This window comes from Phyllopteryx taeniolatus, chromosome 18, assembly GCF_024500385.1.
Source record: "Phyllopteryx taeniolatus isolate TA_2022b chromosome 18, UOR_Ptae_1.2, whole genome shotgun sequence".
Lineage (NCBI taxonomy): Eukaryota > Metazoa > Chordata > Actinopteri > Syngnathiformes > Syngnathidae > Phyllopteryx > Phyllopteryx taeniolatus.
Genome location: NC_084519.1, coordinates 13,370,132 through 13,394,113, shown reverse-complemented (window position 1 = coordinate 13,394,113; position 23,982 = coordinate 13,370,132). Strand labels below are relative to the sequence as shown.

The 23,982-nt window shown below is 42.3% G+C and overlaps 1 protein-coding gene across 2 annotated transcripts in view; it reads left to right on the top strand.

Moving 5' to 3' along the window:
• Positions 1–23,982, top strand: part of LOC133468185 (MAM domain-containing glycosylphosphatidylinositol anchor protein 2-like) — a 159,267-nt gene that overhangs the window by 66,808 nt on the left and 68,477 nt on the right. For both annotated transcript variants that reach the window (XM_061753764.1, XM_061753763.1), the window contains exons 4-7: positions 3,544–3,718; positions 14,352–14,548; positions 17,174–17,306; positions 17,727–17,996. In XM_061753764.1, the coding sequence (XP_061609748.1) occupies positions 3,544–3,718; positions 14,352–14,548; positions 17,174–17,306; positions 17,727–17,996 (775 nt within the window). The remainder of the gene's footprint in view (positions 1–3,543; positions 3,719–14,351; positions 14,549–17,173; positions 17,307–17,726; positions 17,997–23,982) is intronic.

Genomic DNA, 23,982 nt, shown 5'->3' with positions numbered 1-23,982 from the left:
AAAGGGTCAGGGTTAATATAGACCTGTCACCCATGCGCTCAAACTCTGTAATTTGCACCCCCCCCCCCCCCCCCCCCCCCACCGCCTCTGATCGGTTGATTGTGATGCTCGGCCACAGTCGGCTGCACGGCTGAGTGGCACGGACCACCGTGAGCGTCTAAAAGGAAACACGGTGGGCAATTAGGAACGCGTCGCACGGAAGGACGAGGGGAGGCGTTGGAGCAGGAATTATGGGAGATTCACTGGGATGAACGCGTGCTGCAGCATGCCATGCTGGCATAAGAGCAGACACCGGGCGCATTTCAATTAGCCCTCACCGCGGCATCGCAGCATGCGCGTCTTCAGCCACTGCTCAGACTAATCTGTACGGGCTTGCGCTTTCCTCGTAAGCAAATGTTGATCCTCCTATTGCAATGTCGGAATTAAAAGGAGTTTTTTTTTTTTTTTTTTGTTGGCTGTACTTCTCCTCGCAGGAAGGAAAGTGCTGTCTTGTTTTATGCATTTTATTTTAAAGCAGTGGTTCTCAAACTGGGGTCTGCAGACTTTGCTTTATATTTAACAGGTCATGAATATTTAGGTTGAAATGTTAGAAAAATGACAATAAATCACATAGCATTTAGTGGTGGGTGCACATGGTAATTATGTTTAATCAGAGGTAGGATTATTAGGGGGTCTTCAGAAAATATTCTCTATGGACCCAAAATGTTGGACATGGATACAAAAATACTTGAAAGAAATAATACAGCAGGTCTGTCAGTGTTGATGGGAAGAGTGTTTATCATATTGCTTGAATCCGCCCGCGACTCTCAGATCAAGAATGTTTGCGATGCACTACTGAAAGCCAGGCGGGTCAAACTGTTCTCAGCAGCCATCCACATGGTTCTAGGTGCTCCTGTGGGGTGAAAAAAATCTAAACAGCTTGAGGCGAAGAGAACGTCCCAATCTTACATTGTGAGAATTCTGCTGAGGTCAACACAAGCCAGCTTGCGTCTGTGTTTAAGATCCTCTGTGTGAAAGCGGCATGGAAATTCCTAAAAACTTTTAATTTATGCTGGCGAGTTCAACTTTTGCTGAACTCATGATGTTTCTAACAGTTAGCATCGATCATTTGCTGAGTTTGTGCTTTTTTCCCCCCTGTATGGTGTGCTTTTCAATTTGAATCAGAGAAGTATTCTCTCTTAAGGGTGCTCATTTAGAGCCTTTTTATTTTTAATGGTCACAGATCCTCTTAAATGTTGCTATGGGACTTTGCGAAGTGGTGATTGTACAATATTTGTCTTATGGCAGAAAAAGATAATGTGATATGTACAGTGAAGTCTGACTATTTGGACTTCAAAGTACAATCTAGATGCTTTTATTTGGTGCTCCAACCCGCCTTTTGTGTCAATAGGCGTTTCTTTTCTGGTCTTTTTCGTCCATAGATGTTTTTTTTTTATCATCGGTCCATCCATTTTTTTTGTCTATATATTTCTTTTCAGTGTCCTATGAGGTGTGTTTCTTCCATAGATGTTTGTCTGTTGGTGCTGTATTGTTCCAAGATGATGCTTTTTGGGCAACTACCACCTCTGTTTTGACAGTAAATGTTTCTTTTCAGCGCTCTACCCTCTCTCTTTCATCCATAGATGTTTCTTTTCTGTGTTCAACCAGGCTGTTTTATCCATAGATGTTTCTTTCTGGCACTTTAACCTGCCTGTTTATCCATAGACATTTCTTCTCACTTGCACTCTACTTGGTGTATTTCCTCTGTCGATGTTTCTTTTCGTTTCCTTGCTGGACCCGGTGCGTTTCATCCATTGACGCTTCTTTTCAATGCTCCACCCAGTGTTCTTCATCTGTGGGATCCACTGTATACTATACTTGATATCACCATCAGCCTAAGGTAAACTTGTAAACATGCTATCATGTTGCCTTGAGCTCCATAGCAAGCATCTGGTACAGGGCAAAATTTGTTTGGTTTGTGGGCACCTATCTGAGTGGTCCCAGTCAGGGTGTACCTCAGGGTGGTGCTGTCAAGATCCAAAACAGCAGCAGCAGCAGCAGCAGCAAATCTCTGCACAAACTGATATCACTGTTCCATCTGATGCTATCTGTGTGGATCTTATCAGTGTCTGGAGATGATGCCAGCACTTTCCAGTGGGAAAGAATTGGATTCTAATTTGCAGACAGTCAGACAGGCTGGGGATATGTGAAGCTTTCTGGGCAAAGCTAGTCCATCTGTGGCTTACGATGAGGAATTGAATGGAGCCGTATGTTGGCTGTCTCCGACTGTGTGTGCCTTCCCCTCAGGCCACAGTTTTCACACTACCTGTTCATCCTGCATGCTTTAATGAGGACAGGGGAGGGCCATGATGGAGAGTCAATTACAAGTCAGTGTTAGGTGTGGGGGGGGGGGGGGGGGGGGGGGGAGTATTGCTAGTTCACCTTTCATTACACAACCATGTCACGGGCTAACTGGGTCCCGTCACTTAGTGAAAAGTAGTCATGCTTAGAGCGCTGCGGTGAGGTCAGGCTTGCGTGGAGTATCTGCAAAATTTGCACAAGCAACATTGTCTCAGATTATCGCACTACTCGCTTGAAGTCTCGGCGCCCTTTCCACAATGGTCATTGCACAGGACTGTTGCAATATTAGTCATTCGAACTGCTCTAAGTGCTAGAGGACTCTGCATCTTTTTGCACAATTGTCAAAAAATAAAAATAAAAAAATGTACCGACATTACCAGATAACTAGCAACCCTTTATTGCTCAGTGACTGTTTTTTGGTCAATGTGTTTATGTCTCAAAAGTGTTCTCTGTCAATTGACAGTCTGTTGTCGTACTAGAGCGGCTCCAATTACCGGAGACAAATTCATTGTGTATTTTTTGGACATACTTGGCAAATAAAGATGATTCTGATTCTGAAAAAGAGTTGAGCTGCGATTAATAGTTTAGCAGGTGACTGTGGTTTGTGAGGTCCCTGAACCGTAAAATGACCCTAGCGCCACCCTAATCTTTAAACCTAATCCCTATACCTACCCTAGTCCAACCCTAACCGTGACGCTACCCTAACTGTAAAAGTAACAAAACCCTAAAGCTTAACCTTAAAGCAGTTATTTTACTCATCATGTGGCATGTCTATGTGTTGTTATGGTACGTCCTAAGATTTAATTGATTTTCTAAAAGACTGAATTGTAAAATATTTCAATTTTTTTTTGAGGTAACTTCCACTGGTTGCCTTATTCTTCTTAGTCTTTTTATCGCTCTTTTTATCGAAATCTTTTCATCAAAATGTTAAAATTTTGGGGGGGGGAATAATCGCTGGACCCTTTAAAAATAGTTGTATTTTCACAAGGATTTGTTTTACTCGACCCAAAAAGGCTACCTATGTTTTTATCTAACCTAACCCTACCATAATCCTTACCTAAACCCTAATAGGGGGAACCTATTACCTAAATCCCTACTTTTATCCTTACTCAATTCCATTGCATGCAAGTTTCTAAAAAAAAAAAAAAAAAAAGACACTAAATAATTAGAATTTTATAAGGTTTCTTTGTTTGCTGTTTCCAGATCAGATGGACCAAGACTGCTGGCAGTGTGTCGGACCGGTTCCAGGACTCCAGCGTCTTCAATGAGACGCTGCACATCGCCACGATCCTGAGGACGCAGGGTGGCCGCTACTACTGCAAGGCGGAGAACGGCCTCGGCTCGCCCGCCATCAAGTCTATCCGAGTGGACGTCTACTGTGAGTAAGAAGATTAAACTAAGACCTTGGCGTCGCTAGCTAGTAGCGACCCGACAAATGTTTTACTAGCATGTGTTTGTGGCGTGCTAAAACACTCAACAGTGCAGCCAGCAACAGGGTTTTATAAAGCTGTAATGTTTTAATATCACCGCAAAAAAATCGTGGCTGACAATGTTCCATGGACTGCTCTGTGAAGCCATCATTGTTTTTCCGTCGGCTTTCTTGGTTTCCGACAGTTCTGGGTTTTGTTACCAATTCTCCGCTGGCGGAGCGAGTAAAAGATGTCGACAGGTGAGGCAGGGGTCCAAATGAGAGTAAAGCCACTTTGATTCTGGTGTCTTAAAAGCCAACATTTGTAATGTCTGGCTGCGATCTATACGTCTCTATCTCCGCATAAAAATCCTCCCTTTCTCCTCATATAGTCCTTTTTCTTATCCACGTCGCTGCCACGTGGTAACAGCTTATTTGGAGAGGTCGCTGACAAGAAAGTCATTCAGCAAGACGGTGGTGGAGGTCCTGGATAATGCGCAGCGTGAAGACCGGGGGATAATCAAAAGAGGGCCTCCCACTCCTAGCTCCTTCAGCTGGATGGCAGTTTGAGGTCGCTCTCCAGACGAGTAAATACAAACTAGAAAGCTCTAATTGCCTTCCCGAGGGAGCAATTTCAGATAATTGCAATATATACCATAATGGAATGAGTTGGCATGTTGGAGAGGAAATATACTCTACATGCAAAACACAGCATCAATAAATAAAACCCATACAGTGAATGTAGACTAGTAGGTTTAGGGTTATAGTTTAAGATTATGCAACATATAGTACGTCACATACGAAACTATTAGTGTTACCCCAAAATGTAGAATAGTTGCGGTGTTTGAACTTCAAGGTATAACAAGTACAGTCTCATGAGATTTTAGGACATATCACATGAATTCAGCGTAAGCCTTGTATGAAGTCACATGATGATGATGATATTTCAAAATTCATGGTGTAACTACGGAATAAGTTGCACGTGAAATGTCGTGAGATTTTAGAAAGCCTTGCTTAATTTAGCGGAAGTCCTACGTGACGTCATTTGCCAAAATGTTGGTCAAACTCTAAATTGTACGATGTTTTCGGATGTTCAAACTTAAAGGTAGAAATGAGAAATAATTTGCACACTCACGACATTTGAGGAAGTCCTGCGCGATGTCATGTCACATTCGGAAGGTTTGGGCGAACTCCAACTTCTACAACATTGGGGCCGTTTGAACGTACCGCTGTTTATTTTTCTTTACGCAAATGTAATCCCAGGAGTTGAAATGGAGACAGTTTTAGAATAGCCATAAAACATGAAACTCTAACCCGTTGACTGAAACTGCAGCCCCCAAAGCCAGTTGAACTTGGCCACATAAAATTTGGTTTGCCCGTGTATCATGAGTTGATCTGCAAGCAGCCATTTTAAAGGTCATGTTAGCCATTTCCAGACGAGCTTGTCCTCAGAGATTTAGTCCAATTGCTACAAAATGTGAAACCTCTATACTATGCAGATGTCCATCCCTAACTTAATATAAATAACTAAATATTTTAGGTTTTTTTTTTTCTTTGCATGTGAGTGGAGCAATTTGAAATTTGATGACGCGCTATTAAAACACAAAACTCTCAATAGATTGACTTTGAAAAGTAGTTTAACGTAGCAACGTGAATTTGTGTAGGCACGTCTATCACGAGCACACCAATAAATATTGGCATTTGACTATGTCCAAAACAACTGTTTGCCACTTTGTTTAGAAGTGGCAATTTCTTACTCTTTATGTCTCCATTGCAAACGTTCCACTATATTTTCATATGGCAAGTTTAAAACATGTCAAACCCAGAGTGATCTTTTGGATGTGGCTTCCACAAGGGTTTGCTGCCCCTTCCAGGGTTTGGTTTCATAATAATCGTGCCAAGATTTTATTCATATATGCAGGTATTATTAGATCAAAGCCAGCTTCATAAAGGCGTGACTCCCCATCAATAGCATCAAAGGACATTTTGACGGCGAGATGGATGGCAGATAGAGGCGCAGTGACACGGGAAGCCATCATTTACACTGATAACCGAAGCCGGCGGCCCACGGGAGCCGATGATTGCTCTACCGCCAACTCCGCGCGAGCACATTTTGTCCAACAAAGCGCATTTTCTACCTGCTGACACCTCTGTTGTTTGAGCTTCACGGGGGACGGTCCCGAGTAAAGTTAATAAAACAAACCAGCCCCAACTCTTAAAATGAATCGATCCTCATCTTAAGGTGCTTCTGTTTTTTTCCCCCCTTTCCCTACTAGGGGCTCGCTTTGCCTGTTTTCCATTAATTTTGTTTTGCGTTTTGCCGCAGCGGCTAATGTTTGGCTGATTGAAGAGGGTTTAAGAGTTGTGCGGGGGCAGGAAGCTCATTTCAGGCTCAGGGAGCTCATTGACCGCTATAGCTAAAAGAGATTTGCGGCGGTGGACGTGAGTCCCTGAAGGGGGATAGAGTCCAAAAAGCAAACACTTTTTAAAAGACAGGGATGGTTTTGGAAGTTAGTTTGTCACTGTGTTTAATCCACCTGATCTGTTTTATTGGCAGTGGGGGCTCAGAGAGGTTACCGGATGCCGGCGAAGTCACGCCTGTCATATTTAGCGCAATGCCGCATAATTCCGACGTCTTAGTCGAAAACAATGCAAAGGCAAAGCCGTTTGTTCAGTCAAACAGAACTAATCCAAATGAGGAGGGAATATGCTCAGTGCGCGCATGTTCAGAACTCAGGGGTTCTTAAACTGAAAGTGTGGGTCCCAAAATGGGTGGCTAGTGAAGTTTTATTGGGTTGCTGCACAATTTCTCAACAAAGGGCTTTGTTTTTATAGATTTTATAATAAAGTCACGTCTGTTAATTTGTTTATAAACAGTACACGGGGTCTTGAGTTTACAGCGGAGTTCCGTTCCGACGCTGGGGAGGTAACACAAATTTGTCCATAACGTATTCTATCACTAACCAGTCATAGTAACAGCAAATATTTGTATGGAAAAACACTTTTATGCCATAACTATAAAACAATCGAATGAAGAAGCGATGACATAATCTCAACTTGCACGACATTCTTAACCTCGAAATGTCGTTTGTCAATACCGTCGTAAACTAAGGACCGCTTCTATCTACTCTTTGTGTTTACACTTACAAAAAAGCACCAAGTACAGGAGCCGCCTTGGCTAACAGGTCACGTGCTAGTTTACCATGTCAAATACGTTATTGTTTGAGCTTATTCTTCTTAACAAGTGTGTGACCATGTTCATCTATACTATCTGAAACAAATAAGACAAAACAAATAACAGTGTGTTTTTTTTTGTTGTTTTTTGTTTTTTTAAATCTGTGAACCACCAAATCAAGATAATGATTATCATCTTTTAGGGCGACAGCAGCATTCATCCTGTCCTCTGAATTGATTTGTCGCTGCAAGAACAAAGTTAAAAAACAACAAAACAAAAAAACATGGATAATTATCACCTGCTTGACTTTTCTCAAGACGTCCATTTTATTATCTATTTATTGTTATTCATTTGTGTTCACGCTTGGAGGAAACTGAATTAGATGCTGCCCGACGGGTTCAAGAAGACACTCTTGCATGAACACACTTCACACAAACAAACACACACACCAAGCCAAACAAAACAAGTGTGTCAGCTGGTGTGTCTTTGCCTTCCATCAGTGGCGTTCACGGAGCTGCTCGCTGAAGGTATTTATTCAGGCGTTGCTTTATCCACTTCCGACGCAACAACTTCCTCTCAAGCTCGTCTGGCATCAAATACACGACCACCTGATGCGTATGCTACGTTCCCGAGTTTTAATATTTCAGCCCCCAACACTGGTTTCGCTTAGCAGCATGAATTTCAGAAGACATGTCTATCATAATTAGATCCACAAAAAAACTCTCAAGGACTCATACCATAAAATGAGTCGGAAGTCTGTAACCGTGGTTTGAGTCAACCACTTCAGTCTTTTTGCCCATTTCTGCCATTTGCAGGGGTCCTTCAAAAAAGTCCTTTATTTTTTATTTTTTTCCATTTGCTACCAAATTGGAATCTCATATCTTATATTGAGTCTAAATTGAGAAGTATTTGAGTGTTTGTCGTTGTATGTGGATGGAGTATGGCAGTGAAGTTTGAGGACTTGCCATAAAACACAAAACTTGAATAATAAGTCGGGTTTAAAAGTCCGGCCAAAAGCCAGTTTCACTTAGCAACCTCATGCACACTAAATTGGTAGGAATGTCTGTCATGAGTAGATCCATGAAAAGACATGCCCAAAAACATGCAGGCGTCCTACTTTTGAAGCCTTTTGGAGGAATCCAAATCTTTGACGGGCCTGCTGAGCCGCACCTTCCAAGTCTCATGATTATATGCGTGCGAAGCGTCTCTTAAGTGCTTTTGGATGTAAATGAGGCGGCGTGATAAATGCAACGGTGCGGAGGAATGATTTGAGCCTCCTTGCGATGGCATCGCACAATGCACGTACATTATGGAAATGTTTGCTTAATGGAGGTAACGGCGGTTCACGATTGCCCATTAGTCCCTCAAGGACTTATCAGAGGATTGTCTCGACCTCACCTCCTCTTTTATAATTGACTGTGTTTGTGTCCGATATGCTAATGAGAGTAACTGCAGCATTTTGATGTATTTATTTTTTCCATTGGATTTGTGCGCTCTCTTTGCTCTCTCACAGCATTTTGTTAGGCGTGGAATAACTACAGATTACATGATGACTTTTCTCTCTTATCCATACTTTAGTCCTCACTAAATGAATAGTTTAGAGATTTCTCAACTACAAAAAGCGGCAATGTTTTACTCCCCCTCCCCCCTTGAATGAGTAGAGAACATATAACTATAACTATCAGTCCACATCAATCCCTCCTCTTTTTCAAGCAATCCTTTTTAGTTGTGTGCCTTTTCCGGATGTAACTTTCTTCTGGCCTCTGGTTGGCTGAAAAATGGTTTACATTCAGCACTACCAGTTGTTGCTACTAAGTGCTAGATTGCCAGGATTTTCAACAGAAAGGCAACAAATGGACACTGCCGTTGATGGTACCTTTGCTGTATCTCTGGATTTGGTTAGTTGCATTGTGTCACATATGTTTTGTGTTGTTGGGTTGTGTTTGTTTTCCTGTGTAGATGCATTAGAGAGAACATGGGGAGAGACAGATGCAAAGTGAGTGGATGAACAGGACATTCATTACACCCAGCGCACGCGCGCGCACACACACACACGCACATATGCACACATGCGTACATAAAGCATTTCTCCACGGGTAGGGAGGGCACTTTGAAAAAGTGTCATCTGTGAGGATTGTGGAGCGATGTACATGCTAAATTTAAAAAAAGAGAGACTATTAAATGTCCATAGGTATATATAACTGCAAATGCTTATTTGTCTGTGTGTTCCCTGCGAAAAAACAGCGACAGTCCAGGGTGTATACCCTAGCATTATGCCCCCAATGACAGTCGGGATAGGTTCCAACTCCGCCACAACCCTCGCCTGATGAATAATTACAAGCTAGTCATGCGCTCTATACTGCATCGTAACTCTGTTCTTAGTGTCGCGGTAATACACATTCATGGAGTTACGAGCCATGAACTCCGGACCAATTAAATGCGCATTAAAACCTTGCCGTCTTTTGTTGGTCAACACAATCCATTTGATTATGCGCGCTAATGGAGTAAAAGCAGGTTTACCCGGCGATTGTGGAGCTGACTGCTGATGAGCGGGCTTGTGTTTAATGTGGAGGAAGTGCTGCTTTGGTTGTGGATTACTGTATTTCTGCAAATAGTTGGTCGTGGGCGTTAACTTACCCAATTGAACCAGGGTTGCATGTGAAGGGGGCGTGTATCTTTAAAAAAATATACGCATTATGTTGTCTTCGATGTGAGCTGTACTGTTATTCAGGTTTGCCTTGCAGTATGGCTGTGAGACCATGCTTATGATCATTTTGTTTGTTTTATCAATTGAGTCATTTAGGGTTGCACCTGCTGCGTGGTCATGAAATCATGCCGATGTCTTTTTTTTTTCTTTGTCACACATTTGATCAAATAAGTTGTTTGTAGTTGAAGATTTGAGATGTTCTCTCATGCAGTACGTCTATTGACCTTTGTACTTGCTTCACAGCCATGAGACCAGGCTGATGTCTATTTTATTTGTTGTCCGTTCTATTGATTGACTGATTTAGGTGTAGCCTATCCAATCACCGATCAATGGGAATTAACCACACGACACCTGGCTAGGTGAACCACTACACTCGTATTCACCGTAGCCAGAAACAAAAGAGAGTCCATGTGAATGAAAATGTATATCATTCTGTTGACACTGATGTGTGTGTGAGACCGTCATATTTTCGGATCTGACCAAGCCAGCTCCCCCTACCATTCCTCACCCCCCTGGAGAGCCATGTTGCCAGGTATCTCTGTTACACAGGTGGCGGCGTCCTCATCAGAGCGGGGCCCATCGCTCACGCCGACTGTTACAAAACACATCCATCCGCAGATAGACGCAGCGAGCAGGAGGAGCGGGTTATTGCGGAGATAGAGGTCAGCGTTGGCAAGATGGAAAATTACCTCCTTGGATTCATGTGTTCCATCAGCATGCCAATGGTAGTTATAGATCACCAACAGTGCTTATTAGCCTCTTGACCGGCATGGGGGTAATGCATTGCAGCCCACACACACGCACACTCAGGTGGCCGCTCTATCATATTTAAAATCGCAACCGTATGATTCTCTATGCATTATGCACCAGTCGGTCTGATGTCGTTTGTCATCTTTAGTCTCTTCTGTGCATGAGCATGTGTCATTTAGTCTAGACTGGAGGCGCATTTATTAAAAAGTAGCAGAGTGGACCATTGAGCGGAGTGCAGTCTTGCGTTCACTTCCTATTTACTGTATCTGAAAAGTGTTTTGCTAGCGCTGGCGCCAGAGGCTCAAATCCTTCACCATGCTATTGGGTCGGCTAATGTATGAAACCTTGAAAGCAATTGAATTGAAACTATTTCATGATATTCAGCAATGTAACTCGATGAGCAAACTGTAGCAGACTTACCGTACTGCATAAGGAACTAAAATCACTAGGGGCACCGACAATGAAAATGTATCAACCTGAACGTGAGACAAAAGGATAACACCCTGGTATCACATCGTACTATACTGTATTGATACTGTGACTGACTGATGATATTGTCTTGTATTGTAGCTATTGTGATGTATATCGTTGATTTTTTTCCCCCAAAATTCATTATTGCATAATCAGTATTATTCAGCTGTCAGCCCTTTTTAAAAACAGACTAGTAGGGTTATCGAGTTTGTGTAGTGAGTTGGACAAAGCACCGACATCGTGATAGCGCATCTCTAATGATACTGTGGTTCTGCAGACAAGTAAAACGTTATGCTTGTATAGATATCGTCGTGTATCTTGGATGTTCCCAATTTATCAATTATCGCCGTGTCATATCATCGTTCTGTCCTGGAATGCTCATGGTTGACCGCGTCCGATTTGTTTTCTTTCCTGATCCATCTCAGGGGATCAGAGGAGGAAGAATCACATCAAAGTCAAGGAAAAAGCGGAGAAGTGTTGCGTTAGGCGAACACTCAAGTGGCTCCAAAGAAAAGAAGAAAAGGTCTGCTGTTGGCGTGGGCCTTATGCGCTGGTATACGCGGTACATGAAAGGGAGTTTTGATGTGATAATGAAGCACCTTTCTGGAGTCCTTCATCCCAACCTGTCTGCCTATGTGTCCGACAAATGTTTTCATAAGCCCGTAAATCAAAACAAAAAATGAAAGGCTTATTTTTTTCTTCATAGGTACTTGAGTACCATTAAAAGCAACATGGTCACCTTCCCATATTCTGCAGGATTTCAAGCCATCCAGGCATGACTTTAGGAGTTAATTGTACTCATGCAGCAGCATCGTTACATGATGATTCAAGGGGGTGGAATTTTTATTTACATTTTTTGAAATCCACCACAAATATTTCCATATTTATCTCTCCTCTCTCTCTCTCGCTCTCTCTTTCTCTCGTGCGCATGTGCTCGGAGCATCCACTTCATTTTTAGCCCTACTCACTTTGCTGCCGGCCAACTGATAGACAAATACACGAAAATAATGCAATTATGCAACAATTCTCAATTGGTGGGTCGGGAACCAAAATTGGGTTGTTGACCAATTATGCGCACGTAAATGCATAAAATTTACACTACATTACATTTTGCATTTAATTTACAGATTTTTTTTCCTGCCCACATTAGTCAAGTTTATTTACATAGCCTTCAATCAAAAAATAATTTCAAAGGGCTTCACAGCCGCACAGTTCACAAAAATCAACATCCCTTTGGCGAGTTTTCAGGCATGTTGACGCAACCTCATACCAGTTTCACCGATCGACATGAAATTGTGTGGACATGTCTACCAAAACAGCATGCACAAAAAAGTCTCGTGGGCACACGCCCGAAATTGAACAGGAAGTCGGCCATTTTGGTATGAGTCACTTTGGCACAAATCTAGGGTTCATACTTATAGGATCTCCAACTAAGGAATGTGTCCAAATGAGCCCCAGTTTGCAGTAAGTTTCCCAGACAGAACATGGCGTCATAGTTTTACAATCATTTTGAGACTAAGCTGTGGAAAAAGGGGGTGAGATTATTCATTTCTATAAACGCAATTATCATACTCCTCAGTTATCCATTAATATCCTCTGAGCATGTAATTGTGTTATTAGACACACCTCTTAATTAATTCATTAGTCAACCGTCGGTTTGACTAGCATTAAGTCCACACAGACTGTATATTGGTATTTTGGGGGGGGGGGTAAAATGTGCATGTCAAAGCAACAGGTGGCGCTACAGGTCCAAACCTAAAGCTGGAAGTGAGTCATTTCACACACACACAAAATGTACAAAGACACAATTAGTCAGACACATTTTCATCAGTGAAGTTCCTCAGGGAAATGTCTGAATTCCATTCATTTTCTCTAAATGTATTGGGAATGACCACATGAGAGAAGATTTGTTTCCCTCACATGTAGCTCTAAGCGGAGCTGACACTGTGTGTGTGTCTATGTCGCAAATGGACTGCAGGTATCTGATGAGCAAGAAGGTGGGACAAGTTCTCGGTAATGAATCGGTGTATTTACTTTAAAAGCTCCTGTGAAAGTCCCCCGCGATTGCCCCACACCTCCTTCGTCACTTCCCCTTTTCCCCCCTCTGCTGCCCCCTTCAAAGGTAAAAGGCCGTAATGGATCCTGGATGAAGTATTGACCGCCGCAAGATTTTGATTAAGGGGTTGCAGGGGCAGAACATGTCTTTAATGAAAGGCAGGAATCAGCATTCTTTGGCGGAGCCATATGTTCATCCTCTCCCTTCTGTTGCATCTCCACTCGTGGAGTTGAAAAGGGAAGCTAGATGGCCAAGTAGATGGGTTTCTTTGAAAAGGTGCCGATTAGCATGCTAAAAGACCCGACGCCACTTACCTTTTCAATCCATTCAATCAACTTAGAGTGCCTTTCTAAAATAGCTGACCATTTTGTGTCGACAGCGACCTATGAAAAAGCCAGAAAATTCATGAGTAAACTTTAGACCTCTCAAGACAAGCTGTCTTGTGCTGTCAACACCGAAAACTGCTGCATTAAAAAAACCAACAGCAAATTCACAAGTTGGTTTCGCGGACCCCCTATCTGTGTCTTGATGGTGGTCACACAGAAAAATGTACCAAGGAAAATGTCGGCAACCGTTGCTTTCAACGCAGCAGGGCGAGAGTACTGAGTCTTGGGTTCATACCATCCTGACCTCAGAAGTGACGGGTAGCCCCTTCGTTGTGCGTCTGTGCTATTCATACAAAACAGCAACAATTGTTTTCAACACAACATGGCGGGCTAAGTGAGACACGGGTGTTCAACTTCTCACCACAATCCTGCCTTTTCTGCTCTTCCTTTTCACGCAGCCAATTTGCAGCTTTTTGGTTCCCTTTTACACAGCGACCGTCTCGCCTCTTATAGTACCTCCCAAACCAGCAAATTTGCATGCAAAGAACAACAATTCCTTTCAACACAACAGGGTGAGAGAAGTGAGTTTCGAGTGGTGTAAACTTTCCACCCAAGTTCCTGCCTCTGTCAAACCTGCGATACTACATCTGAAGCTGGTTAATTCAAAGATCGAGCCCTTATTCCGTGTCATCTTTTTTCGAACAAAACAGCAACAATTGCTTTCAACCCAACAGGGTGGGAGTAGTGATATTTCACATCTCAATCCCGACTACCTCGGAGGCCTACAAATTCACAGGTCAACTGGGACCGTACAAGGAAAATACGCAGCGTTCCATGGGCAGTGTGGAAGGAGCTTTAGCATGTCCTGTTTGTTTTCATTGCTGAAGCTCACATTTGATTGGAACAGTTGTGACTGAGGAGTGCCCTTGAGCTGCATCCTGTCAAATTCAGCAGTTCATATTGAAGCCTCATCGCTGGAGCAGATAACTGAGCCCCCTTACACACTGTTAATCGCAATCAAGAGCTGGGAGATTATTTGGAGAATACGTAGGGGCTTTATTAAAATTGAGTTCCTGCCCAGTGGAGATAATTGCAAAATATCCATTTCTTGTTTCCAGACCTTGATGACCCAGTGGTGACGGTGCACCAGAGCATTGGGGAGGCGAAGGAGCAGTTCTACTATGAGCGGACGGTGTTCCTTCGCTGTGTGGCCAACTCCAACCCGCCGGTGCGCTACAGCTGGCACCGCGGCCGCGAGGTGCTGACCCAGGGCTCGGACAAGGGCGTGGAGATCTACGAGCCCTTTTTCACGCAGGTAAGACAGAGGCGGCGTGGTGCGGAAAAGTCATAGTACGCTCAAATATTTGTAAACTGTTGTTTTTTGCAAATAGGAGTTTATGCAAGACAATCAGTGGTCGGTAGAGTTCTCAAAGATTCAGGAAGATTAGAAGATCTGACATCAACTATACTGCTCAAAAAATGAAGGGGACACTAAAATCGCACATATCGGATCCCAACAAATGAAATATTCCAATTCAAAATCTGGTCTTGAAAACTACATCACCCAAGGGTGATCATTGGAAATGGAATCCTATGTCAAAGATGGAATCATACTCGATATCAAAGTGGATCCTAGGCTGATCCAATTTATACAAATTTTCTCAAGAAAACTCAGTCTCGTGTATGGGCTTTATGTGTATGTATGCATTCCCTACACTCCTCTATCTGGGCATGCTCGTGGGGGATCTCCTGGACAGTCTGCGGTGTGGCATAGCAGTAGTGGATGGACCAGAAAACAGTTGTACGGTGGGAACTGAGTTTCTTTATGTAGGTAATTGTTCCTTTAGGGGTCATTAGGCTGGTATAATTCAAGATTCTGCTTGACATTGTCTTGGGGACATACAGTACATGTACTTTTTGGGCCCTTGAAGAGGTAGAATGTGGTTGACTTTGTTTTGCATTAATCTGTTCTTTGCAGTACTTTAGTGTACTGTAGATTGCCGCATGGTCTCCTTGGGGATCTCCTGGACAGTCTGAGGTGCGATATGATGGATGGACCAGACGACCAGAAAACTTGTAGTTTCCTAACGCTACGCTGGTAAATGCCCCCCGTAGTTTTAGGAAAAAAGGGTTCACTAGGTTGGTACCATCAAAGGTTCTGCTTGAATGTAATGTCGTGAGAACACATGGTACCATTTTAGTCCTGGAAAAGATGTAAAACGGTTACGGAAACGGAGTTAGCAAATGTATTCGCTGGAGTACTTCAGTGTCAGTTGTAGCCATATCGTGGTTTGTCAGTGGAGTGGTACCCTGAAATACCGTTTTTGTACACTTTTACAGTTTGGGAGCATACCCAGTATCTTTTTTTAGGCCTGGGAAAGGTATCAACAGTTAGGGCCTGATTTATCCAAAGGTTTGCAGGTGCTCACGCAAACAGCTGATCTACTAACTGTATGGGCTCACCGAGGATAGCGTCTACCAAAAGTAAAAAAATGCCACGCAGTTCATGTTGTGCATTCTGACAGGTATTTATTGTTGCTGTTGGGTGGAAACCCATGTCCAAATTTAGTCAATTTCATATTTTTCAGTCCCCACGTAGGTCTGTTATTTTCACAAATGATCAACTAATCGAAAGTGTTAAATAATAGCTTAAACGCAAATCCTTTAACTGCATTGACACGTCAATTGTGTTAGAAGTCTTGTAAATCCGCCTCCTCAGTCCGCTGGAGGCTCGCTAGAAGCAAGTTTCTTATTTAAGGGGATTAAGGGCTGTCTATCGGTGTCAAGTAAGCCTATGTGTATCTTTAGATAACTGTCTGTTTTGTTTGAGACAATATTGAGTTAAAATGGTTAGGTCAGATACATAGGCTTGTTTTGCTAAAAATCGATGGCTGTAATGGTTCGGTGCAGCAGGACCCCCGTGAGCCAAAAAGCTAAATTTGGGTGCAGATTAGTTTCCGCCAACTAGACAGCCTAGTCACCTCATTGTTTTTTTGTAAAACAGATTTTAGGAAGATGTATGCTACCATAGTCGTTAGCGTTGGTTAACTATTAGAGCTTTTTCTCTTGTCAAAAGACTCAATGCTACCCCAGACTATGATTAACACTCCTGGCAGTGGTGCCTTGAGATGTGAGTCCTTCCTTCCTTCTTTTTTTTCTTCTGTTGGCAGTTATCAAACCTGTTTGATGGTGCATTTCCACCACAAACTGATATTGTCCTTCTACTGCAAGGAAACCAATGTGAATTGATGGTGGCTGCATGATGTGAAGTCTGCTGGCGCCATCGAGCAGAGTTGATCTGAAGCGCAATCATATCTCAAAATTTTGCTCATATCTCAAGGCCAAAATTGACCAAGCGACACCTTGTATCTCAAAAACATGCAAGTCAAGGCACTCATGTATGAAGCCACCACTCTGCTACTCCGAATCCTGCTGCTGCTACTACTAGTACTACTTGTACTACTACTACTACTACTACCACTAATGACAATACTAAAGCCCTGATATATTTTCCTCAGCTCGATCATGTGTGTGTTCGGAGTGGAAGAGGGAGACGCAAGCGGCGGCCATGTTGCCGCTGACTCTTGTTTTTAATCTGCCCTCGTCCCCTCGCTCCCAAACCATCAGAGCCAGTTGGATCAAAGCTTCCCATCCAGGGACCAGGGGGGGGGTAATGGCTGACAAGTCCTGCTTCAGCGGCGAGGAACCCCTGCAGAGCTCATCAGTGCTGCTGGAAAATAGCGGCTTGGCCCGTTATTGACTCAAGAGTCATCTCGACGTCCATATGGTGCCGCTTGACACATTTGCCAGAGCAGACCCATTTCCGCGTTTTCCACTGTTCCGACGCATATAAATATTCATCCCTGTGACCTTTTTTGTCTGCATCCGTGTCCTGGCACACATTTGCATACCGCTGTCGTGGTTGTCGTCCGAGCTGCAGGGGGAAACGAAGATCCTGAAGCTGAAGAACCTGCGACCGCAAGACTACGCCAACTACAGCTGCGTGGCCTCTGTCAGGAACGTGTGCGGCATTCCTGACCGCAGCGTCATCTTCCGGCTCACCAACAAGACAGGTACTGGTCACGTCAGAGACCACCACAATGTCATCTTCTGAATGAATGAACAGAATTAACAGTGTAGTTACTCAACCAAGTGAGGAAGTTGGTAAACTACATTTTCATTACTAAATGTTGACTTAAACAAATTCTAAATTCAGAAAATATTGTAGAAAGCGATACTGTTATATATATTCATTCATCTTAGCCTATCCCAGCTATTGTCGGGCGAGAGGTGGGGTACACCCTGAACTGGTCGCCAGCCAATCGCAGGGCACATATAAACAAACTACCATTCACACTCACATTCACACCTACGGGCAATTGACCGCTGAGTCCATTTCAACTCTGTTGCCAACCAAAACAGCAGCGCATAAAATTAAAATATGTAGCCTTACCGCGTGTTGTAAACCTTCTCACTCTGCCTCCCTTTAACAGCCTCACCGTCCATCAAGCTGCTGGTGGAGGACCCCATCGTAGTGAACCCCGGCCAGACGGTGTCGCTGGTCTGCATCACCACCGGCGGGGAGCCGCCGCCACTCCTCACGTGGTTCACCGCCAACGACAGCCTGCCGCAGAGGAGCATGGTGAAGGGCGGCACGCTCACGCTGCCCGCCATCAGCTCGGACGAGGCGGGCATCTACAGTTGCGTGGCCAGCAACAACGTGGGCAACCCGGCCAAGAAGTCCACCACCATCGTCGTCCGAGGTGACTGGAAACTTAAACACACTCAAAGTCTCTGTAAAGTGAAACTAAATGTCTTATAAATTTGAGAGACCACGGAGAAGAGTGTTGTTCACAACATTGCCAAATTTGAATGATTAAAAAAAATGATTGAATGATTAAAACAAAAAAGAGCCAAGGATATAAAATGAGGCTTTAAAATCGTGAAAAATCAAAGTATTGTCTCCACTCTCAAACTCTGTGAGCGTGTGCTCTGAATGCGTACAACCACATTGCGCTGCAAAATGGATGCTACTTAATGTAGCAACTTTCTCATGCCTACAAATCCCTACATGTTTTAGCTGTGAAAATATATCTGCTCAGAGAATCAGATGGCATGAATATGTCCACCGGGTAGACGCAGGGCTTTTCACGCCGCGACAAGACGCGCTTGCTACAAGCTCGCACGCGAGCTAACAGGCTTTTTGTGGCATCCAGTGAAGATGCATTTTTGGGGTGAAGGCATATCAGGCTAGCTAACTGCCCGCTGGAGTGGTAGAAATGGGTCTAGTAATCCATCCATCCATCCATCCATCCATCCATTTTCTGATAATAATAATAATCTCGCAATTGTGCCGAATAACCGCTGGTGCAAATGAAGGCACTAAAGGTCTTGTATAGTGGGAGAGGAGCGACTCATACAATATATGTGTCATGTGGCGCAGTTTTAACCACGCTCAAATAATCAGGTCAATTGAAGTGGTGAAAAACTGTTTAACACTATATCCCCACATTTGAGTATATAGTTCTCAGTCTTTGCACGTGTTCAGCAATTGCCTTCAAACATGTATTATAAATTTAGAAACAAATCTGAATTCACTTCACAGATGACAAATGACCTTAAAGTGGCCACTTCCAACCAAAACATCAGACTTCCTGTGTCTTTTTTGGCACCTTTTATTGAGACATTTTTCTTTCTTTTTTTTTTTTACTCATGATAGATAATCCAATCAAATTCCATTTAGATAAGAGAAGCTAGCTTTGAGGGCTGAATTTTCAAACTCAATTTATGAGTTTCCTGCCATGAAACTCCATCGCCATGCTCTGCCACACGCAAAGAAAATATATATATATATTTTTTTTACCAACGCAGTGCCATCCACCTGTCTAGAATATGTGCTCCAGAAAATATCCGCTTCAAACCAGAATGGCAGACTTCCCGTGTCCTTTCCAAAATGGAAAAGCCCTTGAAATCCCTTTTTAGTTGGCCTAAGAATAATAATGACAAAGAAACAGAGTAAAGGCCAAAACAAATATTACATATTGACTCAATGCATTGGGTCTTACCTATTAAGAACATCTGTAACACGGTTGGTTGTGTGTTATGTCTTATATCGGCCGCTATTACCAAGAGTGACGACTTAAAAGAGTCCCCAAAGGCCATCAAGTATAAATTATTGAAATCCACCAAAAAAAAAAAACAACAACAACAGCAACACTCTGGGAAACCGACTTTGCTTTCCCGCTTTTCCAAATCCGAGTTGAGCAGATTGGCTGACTTTCATGTTCCTGAACTTGTGCTTTTCCCTGCTGAGAACGCCGCTTTCATCTGCGAGATTACTTCACGGGGTCGCCTCGGTGCTAAACTAAGCCCGCGTGCGGAAGGCGTTTTATTTATGCAGCCGTAAAGTCTCTGGCATGAAAATCAAATCATCCACCAATCACGTCTGATAGCTTACCCCCTTCTCTGACAGATAACCCCTCCAACAGTATTGTGCTGCTCACCATATCCCTGACAACTTTAGAGGCCGCCAGCTTATTTGTATTAGGCAGAAGATGTCGGGCGTCACTGCAGGCAATCGCTGCGGTAAATATTCCGTTCTCATTGATGTGCTGCTGTACAGTGTTGAACTCGTGTACTGTCGTCACGTTTTCGTCAGCGATTTCTTATTAAATATAGATACTCGGCCGGGCCACTACATTAGGTAAACTCTGCACAATCTAATGAGAGAAACAAATCCAAAATGGTATTAACAATATGTTGGTTATTAGGGGTAAGGTTAGTACTTTTTTTATTGTCTCAGAGTATAGGCAGGTGGAACTAATAATTAGATCAGCCTGTACCAGGCTAAAATATACTGCAATAAATTCACTGCCTTTTAGGTTAATTTTGTTTCAGTTTTATATATTTTCTTTGTTCTTATGATTAAGCATATTACTTGCACCTTTTTTAAAACAATTTTTAACCATCTTTTTTAATGTTTAATTGATTTAGAATTTTTCTTTTCTTTATTGATTTTATTGATCTATTATAGTTTTAGTTTTGTTATACTGTATTACCTGCATCTTGTTTTTTTTTAACCTAATATATATTTATTTATTTATTGATAAAATCTTTTAAAATCTTTTTCGTCTTCAATTTGGTTCATTTAATATATTCTTTAAAATATCTTTTACCTGCACCTTGGTTTATATATATATATATATATATATATATATATATATATATATATATATATATATATATATATATATATATATATATATATATGTTATCTTATATTTACATTATTTCTTTTGTTTTTAATTCTATTTAAGTTGGTGAATTTAAGTTTACATCTATTTTAATTTCTTATGCTCCAGCATACTCGCACCATCTTTAATTCAGTTAATTTTATTTTACTCCATCTAAATTTGTATCTAAATTTTGTTTTACTCTTCCTTTTCCTTTTTTTTTTTTTTTTTTTGCTTATGCTCCATCATACTTGCACCATATTTTTAAATCTTGCATATTTACCCTTATGTCTTACTGTATGCTTATTTAAAAGTATAGGAAAATTAAATGCATGCGTTCCACATCGTAATTGATGTTGACATTTGATAGATACTTACATTACTTGACTTGTGATGCTGTTTCCGTGGAAACGGGAATGTCCTTTTCTATATGTAGCAACCATGTTTGTGTCCATTGAGCCACTTGTTTTTAAAAAAAGCAACAGGAGCCGCAAAATGTGTGTGTGTGAGGCTTTATCGAAAAACAAGAATAGCAATTTCCTAGTGCATCTTAAAGGCTGTTTAACCTTGCCGACATATTCGACTACATTCGGCATAGGCAACACGCAGTGATATCTGGGAAATGGACATTCTCAAATAAAATTGCCTTGAAAAGAAACACGAGCTCCAAATTACATTCTGACAGGAACAAACCTTCAGTGATAAATCGCTAGACCTCAGTTTTAGCGAGTATCAGAGGAGGAACTTGTTTTTTTTTTTGTCTTGGAAATTAGCACGTTCAAAGCACTCAAGCATCACCAGTACTTGCTATTAAAAATAAATTTGCTGCTTTTACAGTGGAGGTAGCAGGGAGGGCGAGTGGTTTACATGTCTGCCTCACAGTTCTGAGCCTTCAGGATCGAAACCGCCATCCTATGTGAAGTTTGTTGTTAAAGTTTTCTCCCTGACCAAAGTCCAAAGGCGGTTATGATTTATTCACAGTTTGTTGGTCGTTTATATTAGTTCACAGGATTACGAAAAACAGTGGACAAGATTTCAAATCTCTTTGAGTGTTTTCCTGTTCTCGAAGAAAAATGGTAAAACAGTATTAAGAAAATTGATAGAGGGATGGATGTTTCATAATGTGGGCAGCGCAGTGACCTAATGGTTAGCACATCTGCCTCACAGTTCAGAGGTTCAGCGTTGTTTTCCCTGCGCTTGCGTGGGTTTTCTCCGCATACTACGCATAAAAATATGCATTTTAAGGTTCATTGAAGACTTTAAGGCAATAACATTTTGAGAGTCGGGCAATCAATTGTGTACGGTAATCATTAATCATGGGAGGGTTTGGTCACAATTTCTCATGAAAAGCGACAGATCACTGCATACTGTATCTACTTTTGGTCCATCCTGTATTGTAGAAAAAATAAATATTTTTTTTTTTAAATTGTTTGTGCACAAATGGATAGGGTTCAATTGAATTGAGTAGTGGTGAGTTCGTGCAAGTGCCATTTCTTTTCAGTGAGATGTGATACACTCCATCCATGCCTGTGGAGGAGCATACCTGCATTGAGTTTTGTTGGATGCACAGATGAGATCAGATTGCATCCTGATGAGCAACACTTAAAATTGTGAGCTGTGAAGTTGATGGTGGTGGTGACTTTGGTGGGAGGGAAAAAAAAAAACCCCATAATGTCTCAAATAAAACATATCACCACACTTTATCATTCATGAAGTCACAAAAAAACGACGCAGTCAGCAAACAAGATCGGACGCCAGCAGCCTGCCGGGAAGACCGAGGCCCTGGAAGGCTGTGTGGCTGGTGGGACAGTATGGCCGGGAATGCTACCATCTGCTCGTGTGTGTGTGTGAGTGTGTGCGCGCGTGCGTGTGTGTGTGCGTGTGTTGAGGACTTCTCAAGGACGGTGGGCCGGCGTAACATGCTGAGAGGCTGTGGGGCGACGCTGTATGCAAAGTAAGCAAGAAAAAAAATAAAAATAAAAGTGTTGCCAATGTGACAGAGCGACGTGATACTTTTTGACACATTTAAACACACGCACACACACACTTCCTCTCTACTATGTTGTTTGCAAACAAGCTGACATAATACAAAGAGTTTGACCCTCTTATGTTGCGGCTGGAGTGTAGCAGTTTCTCGAGGTGGGATTTGAACCACGAGGTTTTTGGGTTACAGTACGTAAAATAACCCATATTACTTAGTTCATACAGTTATGCCCTCACATGTGGGAAAGGAGAGCCAGAGTCGCAGATGCACATTTCAGACTTTTATTGAACACCGGGAGAACTTGTAACTCGAGGTACCGTTGTTCCTTGCTCTCCAAACCTTTTGGGTCAAATTCTGAATTGTCGATTTTTTCCCCTTTTAGTGTCGCAAAAAGCCAAAGAAAAAGCCGAGTTATTCCTTTGACGTTTGCTGGACTGTATTCTCTGGAGGTACGCTGAAGGCTCTCACAACGTCATGCATAATGATGAATCCCAAACATTTGTGCGAATTTAAAGTAGGCTTTACACGATCAGAATTTTTGGGGCCGATCAGCGAGTTTAAAAAACCGATAAACGATCACCGATCCGATCACAAGATGGAGCAATGTGTCTATTTAAATGATCTGTTCATTTACTGTATATACATGTGTACTTAATTGCTCAAAAAATGTATCTTTGTTCCTCTATTTATGCCAGTGAGGCATAGTGACAGACAGAACAAATGAATTGTCTTCTATAAGATGACAGGAAGTACATGCAGTAATTAATGTATCCATTTTTGTTGACAAGATAAAGCCCAATGATCGTAAAAAAACGGGATACAGTGGTATCGGAATACAAGATTTTATTGCAGTAGTCTGACAGTGCAATTGTGAAAGAGCAAATTTGTCTTGTAGTCTGATCCGGTTACGTGTTGTCTGTCCCACACCGCCGACGTTTTTTTATTTTTTATTTTTTAAATAACTTCATTGGCCATCAGATATTTACAGTACTACGTCAAAAGACACGCAACAAGGCAAAAAATAAACTAGCTTTTGGATTCAAATATACTGTGCACGCGGCACAAAAATCTAAAATCTTTTGCGGAGTCATTGATCAGATCGGCGAATTATGACATTAAAGCCGATCAGCATAAAATGCTAAATATCGGCCGATACCGATCAGCCCGATCAAATCGGTGTAAAGTCTAATTTAGAGCTACATTTTCCCCCAAAAGGTTTTTTTCTGGAATAATCGCAGCATCTATTTCCATTGATGAACCCCACTTTAATGGCAGGGGGAAGCTAAACGTGGACCACTGACATCCATATATGTGTGTTTTTGTGGATTCTTTGACGCAAACGGTCCGCCTGAAGCTTGAAAGCCATGATTCCGACTTTCATCCCTCCGTTAAAGGCCTTGGCTTTCCGAAGCGTCAGCGTGCGTGCGGAGGGCGATAATGGCAAGATGAAAGGCGGGTGCACCTGGCCGGTGCCTGTCGACGCAGTTTGGAGTTTAACCTTCAGGAAGGAGGTGAGAGGGACTTCCATCTGGC